At 41.3% G+C, this 17,972-nt stretch overlaps 1 protein-coding gene across 1 annotated transcript in view; it reads right to left on the reverse strand.

Annotated features, from left to right (window-relative positions):
• nhlrc2 (NHL repeat containing 2) overlaps window positions 1–17,972 on the reverse strand; it is a 104,674-nt gene that overhangs the window by 71,639 nt on the left and 15,063 nt on the right. Inside the window, exon 2 of the mRNA XM_041210309.1 lies at window positions 10,890–11,042. Within this exon, the coding sequence (XP_041066243.1) occupies window positions 10,890–11,042 (153 nt within the window). The remainder of the gene's footprint in view (window positions 1–10,889; window positions 11,043–17,972) is intronic.

Here is a 17,972-nt window from a genome sequence, read left to right on the forward strand (position 1 = left end):
TGAGTCACCCAATCTCATTTGTTTGATCACTCCATTCAATTTCTGGAGATTATTTGCATATATTTTTAGTAATCCCAGAAGATCTAATTTATTTTGCTAGTTACACCAACAGTGGAAACTGAAAAATTGATATTTAATGGATAATGTGCCAAGTTAACAAAGAACTAGCAGATTACAATCAAGAGCATGTTAATACTTACAAATGATCACACTACATTTTAAATTTTATTTAAGAAATTACAAATCAATAATATGTCTAAAATAGCTCTAAACAACTGAACCTGTCTTATTAGCAATTACATTTTCCATTTCTTTTTGAGTAACATTTAAGCATGACGTTAGTCTCCATTTAACTTCAGAGTTTGCTGTTAATTTGAGTACTAATGGAGATATATCAGCGTACTTTAATGTCTTGTAGCAGTTAAAAAAAACTTAAGAGTATTGTTTGATAAGGAAGAAACTTTCAGTTAAAAGAACCAGAGAAAGATTCTTTCACAATCTATTATATATTAAGATTGGTAAATTCGACATGTGTTTTACTGAAAACTAAAGTTAACAGCATCTGCTACTTCTGTAGGCGGTGATAGGTATTTTCAAATGTTAATATTGTCATGCTTCACAAGAGCTGCTATTTTATGGCGAGAGCATATCAGCCTGTGATTACACAATCTGGTCACCACGTTTCTACATATTATTCAAAGACGCTTTCCGAAATCTTTTCTGGTTGCCATTCAGCTCCAGACCTCATTATAGCCTGGGCCCAAACATGGACAAACTTGAATTCAAGAGGTGGGGTGAGATGTCCGCTCTTGACACTGAAGCAGCATTTGACCAAGTGTGACATCAAGTTATTCTTGTGAAATTGAAGTCATTAGGAATCAGGGAGAAAACTCTCTACTGGCTGGAGTCAAATTTAGCACAAAGGAAGATGATTGTGGTTCTTGGAGGCCAATCATTTCAGACCCTGGACATTGCTGCAGGAATTCCTCAGGGTAGTGTCCCAGGGCCATCCATTTTCAACTGCTTCATCAATGATTGACCATAATGTCAGAAGTGGGGGGAGTTGCTCATAACTGGACAGTGTTGAGTCCCATTCATAACACCGCAGGTAATGTTGTCCAGAACTTGCATACAGCAAGATCTGGACAACATCCAGGCTTGGGTTGATATGTGGCAAATAACATTTGCGCCAGCCAATGGCCATCTCCAATGAGAGAGAATCTAACCATCTTCCTTTGATGTTCAACAGTATTATGATCACTGAATCCTAGGGGTTTCCATTGACCAGAACTTAACTGGGCAAGCCATATAAATACTGTGGCCTTAAGAGCAGGTCAGAGGCTGGGAATTTCGTAGCGATTAACTCACCTTCTGACCCCCCCACTGCAATGCACAAGTCAGGGGCGTGATGGAATACTCCCTACTGGCCTGGATGAGTGTAGCTCCAACAACACTCAAGAAGCCCAACACCATCCAGGACAAAGCAGATTACTTGATTGGCACCATGCCTACCAATGGCACACAGTGGATGCAGCTTACCATCTACAAAGATGAACTGCAGGAACTTTCCAAGGCACACTGAATAACACCTTCCAACCCATGATCTCTATCACCTAGAAGAACAAGGGCAGCAGGTGCATAGGAACACCACTACCTTAAAGTTCCTCTCCAATTCACACACTATCCTGACTTGGAAATGTATTGTTGGCCCTTCACTGTTACTGGGACAAAACTGTGGAACTCCCTCCCTAGCGGGATTCTAGAACTAGAAGAATACAGTTCATTACCAACTTCTGAAGGGAAATTAGGGATGGGCAATAAATGTTGGCCATGCCAGCGAAGCCCACATCCAGGGACAAATAATAAAAAAAATGGAACTAGTAAAGAGGTCAGAATTGGAGAAGCACAGATATCTCAGAGAGTTGTGGGGCTGGAGGAGATTACAAAGATAGAGAGGTGCTAGGCCATGGAAGGATCCAAGGACCAGAATTTTGAAATCAAGGTTTTTTTGAAAATTAATTCACAGGATGTAGGCTTTGCTGGCTGGGCCAGCATTTATTGTCTATCCCTAGGTGCCTTTGAGAAGATGGTGGTGAACTGCCTTCTTGACCTGCTGTAGGTACACCCACAGTGCTGTTAGGAAGGGAGTTCTGGGATTTTGATCCAGCGACAGTGAAGGAACTGTGATATATTTCCAAGTCAGGATGGTAAGTGACTTGCAGCAGAACTTCCAGGTGGTGGTGTTCTCATCCATCTGCTGCCCTTATCCTTCTAGATGGTAGTGGTCGTGGGTTTGGAAGGTGCTGTCTAAGAAGTCTTGGTGAATTCCTGCAGTGCATCTTGTAGGTGGTACACACTGCTGCTTGTGTGCGTTGGTGGTGGAATGAGTGAATGTTTGTGGATGTGATGCCAATCAAGCGGGCTGCTTTGTCCTGGACGGTGTCAAGCTTCTTGAGTGTTGTGGGAGCTGCACTCATCCAGGCAAGCGAGGAGTGTTCCAGGAGTTTAACCAGTAGCCAACACAGGCCAGTGAGCACAAGAGGTGGTTTCTGGCAATGATTGTATAGATAATGTTGTGGGATCACTTTAAGAGACTTAAGTGGAGAGTCACCATGGGAAGCGATATCATGTCTCACATGACCCAGGAGCCTCACGTATAGACCAACAGACTAGGAGGTATGTAAATATGTTCCTGTACTTATGGTGTGCATATGGTCTAGTTCAAGTTTCAAGAACCCAAATATTTGTAGTATATTGTTTGCATTCCTGTGACTAAAGGAGAAAATAATATTACATATAAAATTGGAACCAGGTGTGTGCAGTCCCATCCAGCTGGATGACAGAGGAGAGATGTTGGAGGAGGTAGGTATGGCCAACCATGTCAAAATCTGCAGTCAAGTTGCGAAGGATGAGGAGGGATAGTTTACTATATTCACAGTCACACAGTAATGTGACTTTGATTTTGGTACAGTGGTGGAGTCGAAACCTGATTGCAAAGATTCAAATATGGAGTTCCAGGAGAGATGGACATGAATTTGAGAGGTGACAGCATATTTAAAGACTTGGCGTTGGTGCCTTAGATTGCAAGGACAGAGGTGTCAAAGGTTGAAAATTTGCAAAAACTGAGCCAATCAGATTCCTTTCAAGTAATATAAAAAAGTAGCAAAACATCTTGTCTTATTACACAAAAAACACAAGTAAAGGCATCCTAATAGAGACTCTTCAAGCAATAGTAATAAAAACTTACAGAACTTCTCACACAGTGAGATGAGTGTTTTACAGAGCATTGATACTTGCCCTTTTTTATCCAAGCAAGGTGAAGAGGTCAGAAAGATTTTGGTGGTTGGGGGGAAAACACATGGAAACTTGGTCAAATAGAACAGTCCTTAGGAAGTAAAAGCAAAATACTGTGAATGCTGGAAATCTGAAATAAAAACAGAAAATGCTGGAAACTGCTGTAGGTATGGCAGCATCTGTGGAGAAAGGAACAGAGTTAATGTTTCGAGTCTATATGACTTCTTTAGAGCTAAAGAGAAGTAGAAATGTGATGGATTTTATACTGTTTAAGAGGGGATGGAGCAGGTGGAGTAAAATGGAAGGTCAGGGATAGGTGGGAGCTAAGGAGAAATTTAACAAAGATGTAATGGATACAGGACAAAGGGAGTGTTAATGGTAGTGCTAAAGACTAATGAAGAAGCTGATAGTGGCATAGAGGGAAGATAGCAGAATGTGATAACAGCAGAACAAGGGTCAGTGCTCTGTGAAAGCAAAACATAAGAACAAGCTACAGATGGTTGTGTAAGGGTGGGGGACATGGGGGCATTGGGGAAAAAGGATAAAAAATCTAAGGAAATAAATGAGTAACTAAATAAATAAAAATTTTAAAAATGGTTTTAAAAAGGGGTAAAGGTGGAGGGGAGAGTTCATGGTCTGAAGTTGTTGAACTGGAAGAAGTGAGCCCAATGAGAACTGGAGGAACAGCACCTCATCTTCTGCTGAGGCACTTTAAAGCCTTCCGGACTTAACATTGAGTTCAACAACTTCATTTTCTTAAAATCAATTTTTTAATCCTTTTTCCTTAACTCCCCCAATAGGGCCATCTGTAACTTGTTCTTATGTTTTGCTTCACAGATGCTGCCAGACCTGCTGAGTTTTTCCAGCATTTTCTGTTTTTAGTTCTTAGGAAGCTTTTGATAACAGGTAGGATATTGCAAGACAGAGAGGCAAGGCCATGGTGGGATTTCAAAACAAAGACAATAAATTTTGTTGCAATACAAGAACCTAAGGAACTTAGGTTTGGTGAGGACAGAAGCGTTTTGTTTGAGTGAGAATGAGGCCTGTGTACAATGGACAATTTTCTAGATCAGTGCATTTCTGGTCCAAACAGCAAGGAGGCACTGCTGGATCTGGTTCTGGAAAATGAGGTTGGTGAATTGATTAAGTATCAGTTGTGGAACATTTAGGGGACAATGATCATAGTATCATAAGGTTTAAGTTAGCTATGGAAAAGGACAAGGAGCAATCCAGAGTGAAAATAATTAACTGGGGGAGGCCCACTCCAATGGGGCGAGAACAGATCTGGCCCAGGTAAATGGGAATCAAAGATGGAACCAAACACTGTAACAGTACAATGGGCTGCCATCAAAGAGGAGGTAGTTCGGGTACAGTCGAATTATATTACCACAAATGGGGAAAGGTATGACGGTAAATCCAGAGCTCCCTGGATAAAGAAAGTGATAGAGAGTAAAATAAAGCAGATATCAGATGGATAGTACAATTGAGAAACAGGTTGACTATAGAAAATTCAGGGGAGAAGTGAAAAAAGAAATGAGAAGTACAAATTATGAGAAGAGACTGGCAGCTAACATAAGATGGAATCCAGAAGTCTTCTATAGGCATAATAATAGTAAAAGGAAGTGTGGGGCCATTTAGAGATTAAAAAGGGCATTTATGCATGGAAGCAGGGGCCATGCCTGAGGTGCTAAATAAGTACTTTGCATTTGCCTTTATTAATTTTTAGCCCATCCAGTGTCTCAACTACCCTGCCTTTTACTATTACTCAGGCAGCATCTTCTTCCTTGGTAAAGGGGAAGTAAGCTGGCTGCATTAAAATGCAAGAACATAAGAAATAGGAATAAGAGTAGACATTTGGCCCCTTGAGCCTGCTCCGCCATTCAATAAGATCTTGGCTGATCATCTTGTGTTTCGATTTCTACATTCCCATCTAACTCCGATAACCTTTTATTCCCTTGCCTAACAAGAATCTATCTACCGCTGCCTTAAAAAGATTCAATGACCCCACCTCCTGAGGTAGAGAGTTCCAAAGTCCCACAACCCTCAGAAAAAATTTCCCCATATTTCTGTCCTAAAAGGGCAGCCCCTAATTTTAAAACAGTGCCCCCTAGTTCTGGACTCACCCACAAGAGGAAACATCCACCTTGTCAATGCTGTTCAGGATCTTGTATACTTCAGTCAAATCACTCCTCACTCTTCTAAGCTCCAGTGGAAACAAGCCCCGCCTGTCCAACCTTTTCTCATAAGAGAACCCACTCATTCCAGGTATCAATCTAGGAAACTTCCTTTGAACCGCCTCCAATGCATTTACATCCTTCCTTAAATAAGGAGACCAAAACTGCACACAGTATTAGAGGTATGGTCTCAACAACGTCCTGCATAGCTGAAGCATAACATCCTTATTTTTATGTTCAATCCCTTTCGTAATAAAGGATAGCATTCCATTAACCTTCTTAATTACTTGTTGTACCTGCATACTAACTTATTGTGATGCATGTACTAGAACACCTAGATCCCTCCGCACCTTAGAATTATGCAGCCGTTCTCCATTTAAGTAATACTCTGCTTTTTTGTTCTTCCAGCCAAAGTGAACAGCTTCACATTTTCCCACATTACACTCTATTTGCCATATCTTTGCCCACTCATTCAACCTATCTATATCCATCTGCAACCTCATGTCTTCTTCACAAACGCACTATCCTACCTATCTTTGTATCATCTGCAAATTTAGCTACCATGTCTTCACTCACCTCATCTAAGTCACTGATGTAAATCATAAACAGTTGAGGCCCCAATACAGACCCCTGTGGGACTCCACTCGTCACATCCTGCCAATCACCAAAAGACCCATTTATGCATACTGTCTGCTTTCTGCCAGCCAACCAATCTTCTATCAATAATAATATGTTACTCCCTACACCATGCACTTTTATTTTCCATAATAATCTTTGATATGGCATCTTATCAAATGCTTTCTGGAAATCCAAGTAAAGTACACCTACAGGCTCCTCTTTACCACCGTGCATGTTACTCTTTCAAAAAACTCCAATAAATTGGTTAAACGTGATTTTCCTTTCACAAAACCATGTTGACTCTTCCCGATTGCCTTGGGCTCTTCTAAGTGCCCAGCTATAATCTCCTTAACAATCGATTCTAATAATTTCCCCATGACAAACGTCAAGCTAACTGGCTTACAGTTTCCTGTTCTCTGTCTCCCTCCCTTCTCGATTAAAGGGGTTATTTTTGCTACTTTCCAATCTGATGGAACATTGCCAGAATGTAGTGAATTTTGGAAAATTAACATCAGCACATCGACTACCTCATTAGCCACCAAGACCCTAGGATGTAGTTTATTGGAACCCAGAGAACTTGCCAGCCTGCAGCTCCATCAATTTGCTCAGTACCGTTTCCCTAGTGATTTCAATTTCACCGAGTTCTTTTCTCCTGTTCACCTCCTGATTTGCAGCTATTACTGGAAAGTTTTTTTTATCCTCTATAGTGAACTCAGAAGCAAAATATTTGTTCATTTCTTCCACTATCTCCTTAGTATCTACGATTAACTCCCCACTGACACTCTCTAGAAGGCCAATACTCACTTTACTTATTCTTTTCCTTTTTAAATGCCTGTAGAAACTCTTGCTATCCGTTTTTACATTTCTAGCTAGCTTCCTTTCATACTCTAACTTCTTTCTAATGTACTTATTCTGAATACACTGAAATATCCCCTTAAATGTCTGCCACTGTTCCTCTATTGATCTATCCTCTAGCCTAGTTTCCTGGTTCACTTTAGCTAGCTCAGCTTTCATCCCCACATAGTTGCCCTTATTTAAGTTTAAGATACTAGTCTTAGACCCACTCTTCTCCCTTTCAAACTGGATGTAAAATTCAATCGTGTTGTGGTCGCTGCTACCTAGGGGTACTCTGAGGTCATTAATTAATCCTGTCACATTACACAATACCAAGTCTAATGTAACATGCTCTCTGGTTGGTTCCAGAACATGCTGCTCTAAGAAACTCTTTCGAAAGCATCCTAAGAACTCCTCATTCAGGCTACTACAGTCAAATCTGATTTTTCCAGTGTGTGTAGATTAAAATCACCCATGATTAATGCTGTCCCTTTATCACAAGACACAATATTTTCTCTCAAAGGCTTTGTCCTACACTGTGGCTACTGTTAGGGGGCCTGTAGGCCATCCCCACTAATGACTTTTTTCCCCTACTATTCCTCATCTCCACCCAAGCCATCCTGATCTCCTGAAGCAAGATCATCTCCAACTATTGCACAAATGTCCTCTTTGATTAACAGTGTTACCCCTCTACCTTTACTTAGCTTCCTATTCTTCTTGAATGTCATGTACCCCTCAATATTAAACATCTGGGTCAGATGAGATTCATTCAAGGAGATACAGAAGTAAAGTTGGAAATTGCGAAAGCACTGACCATAATCTCCCAATCCTCCTTAGAAACATGAGTGGCGCTAGAGAATTGGAGAACTGCAAATTCAAAAATAGTGTAAGGATAAACCCAACAGCTACAGGGTAATCAATCAGTTTAACCTCGGTGTTGGGAAAGCTTTTAGAAATGATAAGGACAAAATTCACAGTCACTTGGGTAAATGTAGATTAATTAAGGAAAGCCAACATGGATTTTTGATGAGGCAATAAAGAGGGTTGATGAGGGTTATGCGGTTGATGCGGTGTATATGGGCTTTCAAACAGTATTAGATGAAGTGCCACAGAGCAGGCTTGTCAGCAAATTAGAGCTTATGGAATAAAAGGGACAAGGGCAGCTTGGATATGAAAGGAAACAGTAGTGGTGAACGATTGTTTTTTTGGACCATTGGGATTCTCCAGGGGTTGGTATTAGGACCCCTGCTTTTCTTGATATATATTAATGACCTAGACTTGGGTGGTTCACTTCATGCCAGATTGACTTCAACAACTGGGAACTATCTGCACATGACCAAAGCACACAATCTGTACATGATCGAAAGCTAAATTCACCACACTGGAGCATGGAAATTTGATGAACCACATCTTCAGATTGCCACAGAAAAGCGCCATCACAGGAAGGAACATGTGGCAGTAACCACCGTGTCAGTGAATGATGACCTTCGATGCCGTCTCCCTGCAACCAACAATGCCTTGCTCAAACTGGACTGTACTCCCACCTTAACAATCTTAATAGATGAACAGTATATGTGAATCATCGGCAATGGTGCAAAATCAAAGAGAGACTTGGTGTACAGTGCACAATTTCAAAATTTGCAGATGACAAAACTTGGAAGTATTGTGAACTGCAAGGAGGATAGTAATACATTTCAAGAGGAATAGACAGTGAACTCGGCATACAAATGTCAAATGAAATTTAATGCAGAGCGGTGTGAAGTGATTCATTTTAATAGGAAGAAATAGGAGAGGCAATATAAAATAAAAAGTACAATTCTAAATGGATGCAGGAACAGAGTGACATGAGGTATATATGCACAAATCATTGAAGATGGCAGGGTAGGTTGAGAAAGTAGTTAAAAAAGCTTATGGGATGCTGGACTTTATAAATAGGGGCATAGAGTACAAAAGCAATGAATAAAATGCTGGTTCAGTCTCAACTGGAGTTCTGTGTCCAGTTTTAGGCACCACACATTAGGAATGGTGTGTAGGCATTAGAAAAGGTTAATGAGAATGGTTCCAGAGACGATAAGCTTCAGTTATGTGGGCAGATTGGAGAAACTGGGATAGTTCTCCTTAGAGAACATTAAGAGATTTGACTGAGGTGATCAAAATCATGACTGATAGGGCTGGGAGAAACTGTTCCCATTGATGGAAGGGTCGAGAATCAGAGTACATTAATTTAAAGCGGTTGGCAAAAAAACCAGAGTGACATGAGAAAAACCTTTTTCACGTAGCAAATGGTTGGGATCTGGAATGCACCACCTGTGAGTGTGGTGGAGGTAGATTCAATCAAAGCCTTCAAAAAGGAATTGGATAATTATCTGAAGAGAAAAGAATTGAAAACCATGGGAAAAAGGCAGGTGAGTGGGACTAGGTGAGTTACTCCTGCAGACAGATGGCACAGATACAATGGTTACATACTGTAACAATTCCACGATTTTATGTTTAAATAGAAATAAATATATCTTATAACCGCTATAAAAAAATCAAAATGGTTTATTCTAAGACATGTTAAAAAGTATAAATAGTGCTGTAAATGGCAACTACGAAATAAAAGATAGAAGATGTTGGCTGAAGTGCTTCTCCAAACATTATCACATAGGGTACTGAAAGCAATTCCATTAAGCTTTTTGATAAGAATAGACAGAATCATAAACCTAAGAGGTGTAACCTGTCTGGGTAGCTAAAATATAAAACACCTATCAGTGAAAGTGAAAACGAAATCACACAAAGTTCAATCTCAAAAAGTCCTTGAAAAGTCACACATACTCAGAGCTCTTTCAATATATGACAACTTGTTTCATAAGAAGCAATGGATCCTATAAGATCAGCACCCATTTATGGACTGATATAATGTTCATCTCTGATCTGAAGGCAATCACGTAGTATCTTATATTTTTAGCCAATATAAAGCGCTTAGGAAATTGAGATTTAAAATCAGTAAGACCAGAGAATTTTCCGAAACAGCATATTATGAGAAATCAGCCAGCTTAAAATCTCCATATTCACTGCTAATGAAGAAGTGCTAATTTCTCCTTGTGTGGTTGAGTGTCAAAGTTTGTTTGGTTGTACTGCTGAAGTATCTTGGGACATTTTATTACGTACAAGATGCCATATAAATACAAGCTGTTGTTGTATAGCAAGTGCACTGATTACTGTAATTGTGGAATAGATCTCCTTCCATTTAGTCCAGATAAAAGGAAACTTATATTCCACCTCTTTCTAGATAACATTTCCAGTACTATATAGAAAATGGTGCGATTCTCTTCTTTTCAAATCGCCATATGACTCATACCAATTTTCTTGTACAGTTAAAATTCTATGCTTTATGAAGCAGAATAAAGAACATATATATCGACTCATTTTAAGCTAATTCGTAAAGACTAATTAGAATACAGTTAAGCGACAAATCAAATTTAAGAATGCCTAATGAGATTAAGCAATGTCAGTGTTATTTCAAAAATATTTTCTGCATATGCATAATTTGGGCTTTATTTGAGTTTGATAATCAACAGCATCAATTTTTATGCTTAAAATGTCAGATTTAGAGTGAACCTTTTATTTTACAGTTTATTTCCATAGAGCTGTAAAATGGAAAATGACCAAGAATGCCAGTGTCATTAAATAGGTGCAATCAGATAACCATAAGCTGCAATCATAAATAGTAAAAGTACTCCATTTACAAATCAAATTCCATTTAAATTGTAAACAGCAGTCATAATAACTGTCAAAAGTGAAAGTTTTTACATATTTACCCTATTAATGTACTGCACTATATTTTAAAGCTTTTAATTTGCTCACAAATATTATGGATAGACACAAGCTTGGCCGAGCTGCTTCAAAAAATGATGTCTCAAGTAACTCCACTTATCTGGTAGTTATGGAATTCCAGCCTCCCCAGTAAAAAAACATGGCAACTAATACCTTTATCAGAGTGCTCCTGTTCTAAGGCATGAAGGTCTGGCAGCAAGTGCATGCAGTTGATACAACAGTAAGTGAAGAAATCCAGTACCACCACTTTACCGCAAAGGTCTTCGTGTAAGAGAAGAGGTTCTTCCGTGTTCACCCACTCCAGACCTGCAAGTAAAGAAATAGAAGGTACTCTTTAACATGTGCTGACATTGAAAGTACTCAGTAAGATGATGGAATTAAGGGAACACTGCAAACACTTTGCTTACTTTAAAAGGAATGGTGATGTCTATGCTACACTGGTCAGGTCTGAAAAGGCTATGGCCAGAATTTTATCAAAGCAGGGTTGTCGGTTGTCCTGCTGCCCGGTCTGATAGCCGGACCCGAGACCACACAAACAGACAGTGGGACCCTGAGTGGCATTTTACCAGCAGCAGCTAATTGAAAGGCTGCCACTGAGACCAATGTACAACTGAGGATGGTGTCCCATCGCGTAGAGCTGCCAATGCAATCAGAGGGCCAGCAGCTAGCTAGGTAGTGCCACTGCTACTAATGGCCTCTGTGGCCACTGCTGAGAATGCAGGAAAAAGAGGGTGTCCCCATGCTGAGTCACCCTCAAAGCCCAGGTAAGTTTTTTAAAAATTTCATGTGCCTGGCCCAGGCAGGCAGAACCTGGTTTGGCTGCCCATAGCCGCAGTGACAGCCATAAAGGAGGCCACCTTTGAGGGGAGGTGATGGCGTAGTGGTATTGTCACTGGACTAGTAATCCAGAGATCCAGGATAATGCTCTGGGGACGTGGGTTCAAATCCCGCCACGGCAGATGATGGAATTTGAATTTAATAAAAATCTGGAATTAAAAGTCTAATGAGGACCATGAAACCATTGTCGATTGTTGTAAAAACCCACCGGTTCACAAATGTCCTTTATAGAAGGGAATCTGTCGTCATTACCTGATCTGACCTACATATGATTCCAGACCCTCTTAAATGCCCTCTGAAATGGCCTAGCAAACCACTCAGTTGTAACAAAATCTGCTACAAAGGCACGAAAAAGGAATTAAACCAGACAGACCACCTAGGCACTGGAAACTACAATGGCAATGGCGGCCCTGTCAACCCTGTAAAGTCCTCCTTACTAACATGTGGTACCAAAATCGGGAGAACTGTCTCACAGACTAGTCAAACAACAGCCTGACATAATCATTCTCACGGAATCACACCTTACAGAATGTCCCAGACACCACCATCACTATCCCTGGGTATGTCCTCTTCCACCAGCAGGGCAGATGCAGCAGAGGTGGCAGCACAGTGGTATACAGATGTAAGGGAGTTGCCTTGGGAGTCCTCAACATTGACTCTGGACCCCATGAAGTCTCACGGCATCAGGTCAAACATGGGAAAGGAAACCTCCTGCTGATTACCACGTATTGCCCTCCCTCAGCTGATGAATCAGGGCTTGGAGGAAGCACTGAGGGTGGCAAGGGCACAGAATGTACTCTGGGTGGGGGACTTTAATGTCTATCACCAACAGTGGCTCAGTAGCATCACGACTGACCGAGCTGGCTGACTCCTAAAGGACATAGCTGCTAGACTGGGTCTGCGGCAGGTGGTGAGGGAACCAACAAGAGCAAAAAAACACACTTGACCTCATCCTCACCAACCTGCCTGCCGCAGATGCATTTGTCCATGACAGTATCGGTAGGAGTGACCACCACACATTGTGGTGATGAAATCCCGCCTTCACATTGAGGATACCCTCCATGTCTTGTGTGGCACTACCGCTGTGCTAAATGGGATAGATTTTGAGAAGATCTAGCAACTCAAGTCTGGGGAGCCATGAGGCACTGTGGGATTTCAGCAATAGCATTGTACTCGAACACAATCTTTAACCTCATGGCCCGGCATATCCCCCATTCTACCATTACCATCAAGCCAGGGGATCAAAACTGGTTCAATCAAGAGTGCAAGATGGTATGCCAGGAGCAGCATTAGGCATACTCAAAAATGAGGTGTCAACCTGGTGAAGCTATAACACAGGACTACTTGCATGTCAAACAGCATAAGCAGCAAGTGATAGACAGAGTTAAGCGATGCCACAACCAACGGGTCAGATCTAAGCTCTGCAGTCCTGCCACATCCATCGTGAATGGTGGTGGACAATTAAACAACTCACTGGAGGAGGAGGCGGCTCCACAAATATCTCCATCCACAATGATGGAGGAATCCAGCACAACAGTGCAAAAGATAAGGCTGAAGCATTCGCAACAATCTCCAGCCAGAAGTGCTGAATGGATGATCCGTCTCAGCTTCCTCCGGAGGTCCCCAGCATCACAGATGCCAGTCTTCAGCCAATTCGATTCACTTCACATGACCTAAGAAACGGCTGAAGGCAATGCATATTGCAAAGGTTCTGGGCCCTGACAGTATACCAGCAATAGTACTGAAGACTTGTGCTCCAGAATTTGCCGCACCTCTAGCCAAGCTGTTCCAGTACAGCTACAACACTGGCATCTACCTGGCTATGTGGAAAATTGCCCAGGTAAGTCCTGTATACAAAAAGGAGGACAAATCCACCCGCCCAATTACCGCCCCATCACTCTACTCCATCATCAGTAAAGTAATGGAATGGGTCATCAACAGTGCTATCAACCGGCACTTGCTTAGCAATAACCTGCTCACTGATGCCCAGTTTGAGTTTCAGGGCCACTCAGCTCCTGACCTCATTACAGCCTTGGTTCAAACATGGACAAAAGAACTGAATTCCCGAGGTGAGGTGAGAGTGACTGCCCTTGACATGCAGGCTGCATTTGATCAAGTGTGGCATCAAGGAACCCTACAAAACTGGAGTCAACGGGAATCAGGGGGGAAACTCTCTGCCGGTTAGAGTCATACCTAGCACAAAGGAAGGTGGTTGGAATTGTTGGAGGTCAGTCATGTCAGCTCTAGGACATCACTGCAGGAGTTGCTCAGGGTAGTGTCCTCGACCCAACCATCTTCAGCTGCTTCATCAGTGACCTTCCCTCCATCAAAATATCAGAAGTGGAGATGTTCGCTGATGATTGCACAATGTTCAGCACCATTCGCAACTCATCAGAGACTGAAGCAGTCCATGTCCAAATGCAGCAAGACTTGGACAATATCCAGGCTTGGGCTGACAAGTGGCAAGTAACATTCGCATCACACACGAATCAGGCAATGACCATCTCCAGCAAGAGAGAATCTAATCATCGCCCTTTGATGTTCAATGGCATTACCATCACTGAATCCACTATTAACATTCTGGGGGTTACCACTGACCAGAAACTGAACTGGACTAGCCATATAAATACAGTGGCTACAAGAGCAGGTCAGAAGCTAGGAATCATACGACAAGTAACTCACCTCCTGACTCCTCAAAGCCTGTCCACCATCTACAAGGCACAAGTCTGGAGTGTGATGGAATACCCCCCACTTGCCTGGATGAGTGTAGCTCCCCAACACTCAAGAAGCTTTTCACATCCAGGACAAAGCTTGATTGGCACCTCATCCACAAACATTCACTTCTTCCTCCACCAACGCACGGTAGCAGCAGTATGCACCATCTACAAGATGCACTGCAGGAATTCACCAAGGCTCCTTTGACAACATCTTCCAAAGCCATGACCATTACCGTCTAGAAGGACAAGGGTAGCAGATAGATGGGAACACCACCACCTGGAAGTTCCCCTCCAAGACACTTACCATCCTGACTTGGAAATATATCGCCGTTCCTTCACTGTCGCTGGGTCGAAATCTTGGAACTCCCTTCCTAACAGCACTGTGGGTGTATCTACACCACATGGACTGCAGCAGTTCAAGAAGGCAGCTCACCACCAACTTCAAGGGCAACTAGGAATGGGCAATAAATGCCGGCCCAGCCAGTGAAACCCATATCTTGTGAATGAACTTTTAAAAACCCTCCAGGGAACCCGCTGCATGCTTCCGGTTGGCAGGCAGCTGCACTGCTGAGGTTCCAACCCTGAGAATATCCCATGGTGGTTGGAAGACAATGGGCTCCTCTCTTCATGCATTCCACCACCATTTTATCAGGCCTCCTGCCTCTCAGCCCATCACTACAGAGCTGGTAAAATTGAGCACTATACATTGCATGGGCAGCAGAAATTAGTTGAAGGGTCACGTGATTCTAGAAAAATCTGTAAATGTAGCCAAGGTATGATTTATTATCCTGATTATATTTGAATGCAAATCTTTCTGGAATCTGACACCCAATAGAAAGTAATTAAGCTTTAATTTTTTTCTGCAATTAATTACACTCAATACAGTTATTACTTAGAATGATCAGTTTGAATTAATGCACACAATATAGAGAATCAATATCTTCAGTTGTTGCTATAATTGTAATGCCTTTGCCACAATGCCAAGATAATGCTTTCATCGATATCATTCGGCAGAAAACTTGAGGTTGTCCTGACAATTAAAAGGAATTTGTAATTTTAATTAATTCAAAATTAATATTTTATATAAACATCAAACAATGGGTGCGTGCAGGTTCAGTTTTTCACCAGCACAAAGCGATATTCATGTATGTACATGCCATTCAATTGGAGGACTATGCCCATTATTTAGACTGAAGGAAATAAAAGCCATTTAGTGTGAGCAATGTTTAAAGTCAGTATTTTCAAGATCTTGGGGGTTTGTTAGCTCAGTTGGCTGGACAGCTGGTTTGTGATGCAGAGTGATGCCAACAGCGCAGGTTCAATTCCCATACAGGCTTAGGGCATTCAGGAAGGTCCTGCCTACTCAACTCTGCCCCTTGCCTGAGGTGTGGTGACCCTCAGGTTAAATTCACCACCAGTCATCTCCCGCTAATGAGAGAGCAGCCTATGGTCCTCTGGCAAAAGGGCAACTTTCACTTTCAATATCTCTTGTTCCACCATTCCCTTGATATAATTCTCATGAAATCGTTCTTAGACTTGAGGGCTGCAAGATTTGCAACTCCTGCTTTGCAAATTACATGGGTTATTCACAGCTAGATCTTGTTTGATCATCTTTAAAAAAAAAATCATGCCTTCCTCTCCAGGGTTAAATCCTCCTCCAACTCTAAGATTATCCCATTTTTATCCTGTATACTGCACCAAAACGGCCCTGGTTAAAGTTATCAATAGCTCTTGACTGTAAGAGTATACCTCCTGGACCTCCTTATCCCATCCATGTCATTCAATGTGGTTTATCATTCTATCTTCCTTCATTGTCTCCTGCCACAGAAACCCTTGGTTAAGGTTAAGCTTTTGTATATGACACGACTTTTTTTTTCATTGCAGTACACATACCTCGAAAACCAGGTTCACTCAAAAATAGTCCAGCTTATTTTGATACAAAGTGGTTCTAGAACAAATATTATTCTAGATTTTCCTCTTTGGCTTGACTTCTTCCCACCTGAATGAACATGCACTCATCTGAGCAAATTCTCTGAGATCAAAGATTCCAGATGATACTTCTGTCTCCACCTCTGGACCTGCCACTTGAGGAGGCAGGATAGTGAGAAGCATGCAGGCTTAAACACCTACAACAACTTCCAATACCAAACTTAAATAGAAACATTTGCTTACAGGTGGGAATCATTCTATAATTTCAGAGGGGTCTGCTGCACAGCAGAGACAAGGTTTGGAGATGCCAGTGATGTTCCCAATGGAGAATGAGGAGAAAGGTTCGCTTTGGAATGGAAATAAAATGGCCCTCTAAGGGACAAGCGTAGGTACAGTGGAATGAAGTTGCCATGGCAGTAAGTGCCATCTACATGGTCCCCCACAGGAAAAGTCAGTGCTGTAATCTACGCCAATCCCCAATCCTGGCCATCACTTTCAAGTATTTCATCATACACAGCTCTTCTTGCATAAACCCCAATAGAAGTCTAATATTCCATCACTAATTCCATTCTGAATACTGCCACCAGGGTCTTCAACAGGTCAATTGCACCCAACTACTGCAAAGCACTGCTCCCAGCTTCCCTCTCTCCCTTAAAGTGTTCTGCCCAGCTTTTCTTCCTTCAAAACATTAATTACAACTCGTTCCCCACCCCTCCCGCGCTGCTCCCAGCTTCTCCCCTCTCTTCTCTCCAAAAATGGGAATAACAAAGAACTATTAGACTATTGTGAAAATAATGCATACTGATTTTGTTCCATAAATATGGTCAGACTCTTCAGAATATATGCTAACTGACAGCATTCTGTAGAACAAACCTGTGCAAAATATCCAACTGCCCACTTTAGTCCAAAAATATACTAGCCTGGTTTTTGTGGCAAAAAGAACATTGAAGCTACTAGGGCTCCCGCGTAAATAAAACTGTGATCTGCAGATTCTTTTAAAAATCAAGCAACAAATATAAAGCCTCAGATACAGTCCTACTTCCAAAACTGTGAAAGAATTGTTAAAACATTTTCATAATAAACACAAAAGCCGAAGGGCCTTTTTTTGTGCTGTAGACCTCTATGACTATGACAAAAGACTCACCTAAATAGAGTTAGAGGTTCTCATGTTTCAATTCAAATGTTTTACAAACATTAAATTATGTAACAAAAACATTTCATATAAACTGTCACAAAAGAAGATTACATTCCATAGCTGAAGTTAAGTGAAACAATATGTTTTTGTACAATGATGTCAGCTGTAATAGAAACCATTAGAGAAACCCGGCTTGTGGTTTTGTGATTGTTACTTCCAAATTTCTCCCTGAATAATGAATATTTTGTATGCAGGTATAAATATTAATCACCTCAAACACCACCGATCCTGATAATTTGTGTTTGTCACCAGGCTATGTTGTGCTTGACTTCAGATGTTCTAAACTATAACTATCAATTCAATTTTGCTCATTGACCATGCAAAAAAATTTCCAAATCAATTTGACTAAATTCTAAGTGATTTTCATATATTCATAAATGAATGAGTTTTAAGCTCAAAGCATAATTAATTACAGCTAAGCACAGACATAATTTCATCAAATCATCAACCACAACATTTGTAAAAGGGTTCTTACACAAATCCAAAAAGCCTGAGAATGGTCGTTTTAAATTATTCAGAATTTTAAAGGTGTCTCTATAGCCAATCTGTTAAAAATAA

The sequence above is a fragment of the Carcharodon carcharias genome, chromosome 17 (genome assembly GCF_017639515.1).
Source record: "Carcharodon carcharias isolate sCarCar2 chromosome 17, sCarCar2.pri, whole genome shotgun sequence".
NCBI lineage: Eukaryota > Metazoa > Chordata > Chondrichthyes > Lamniformes > Lamnidae > Carcharodon > Carcharodon carcharias.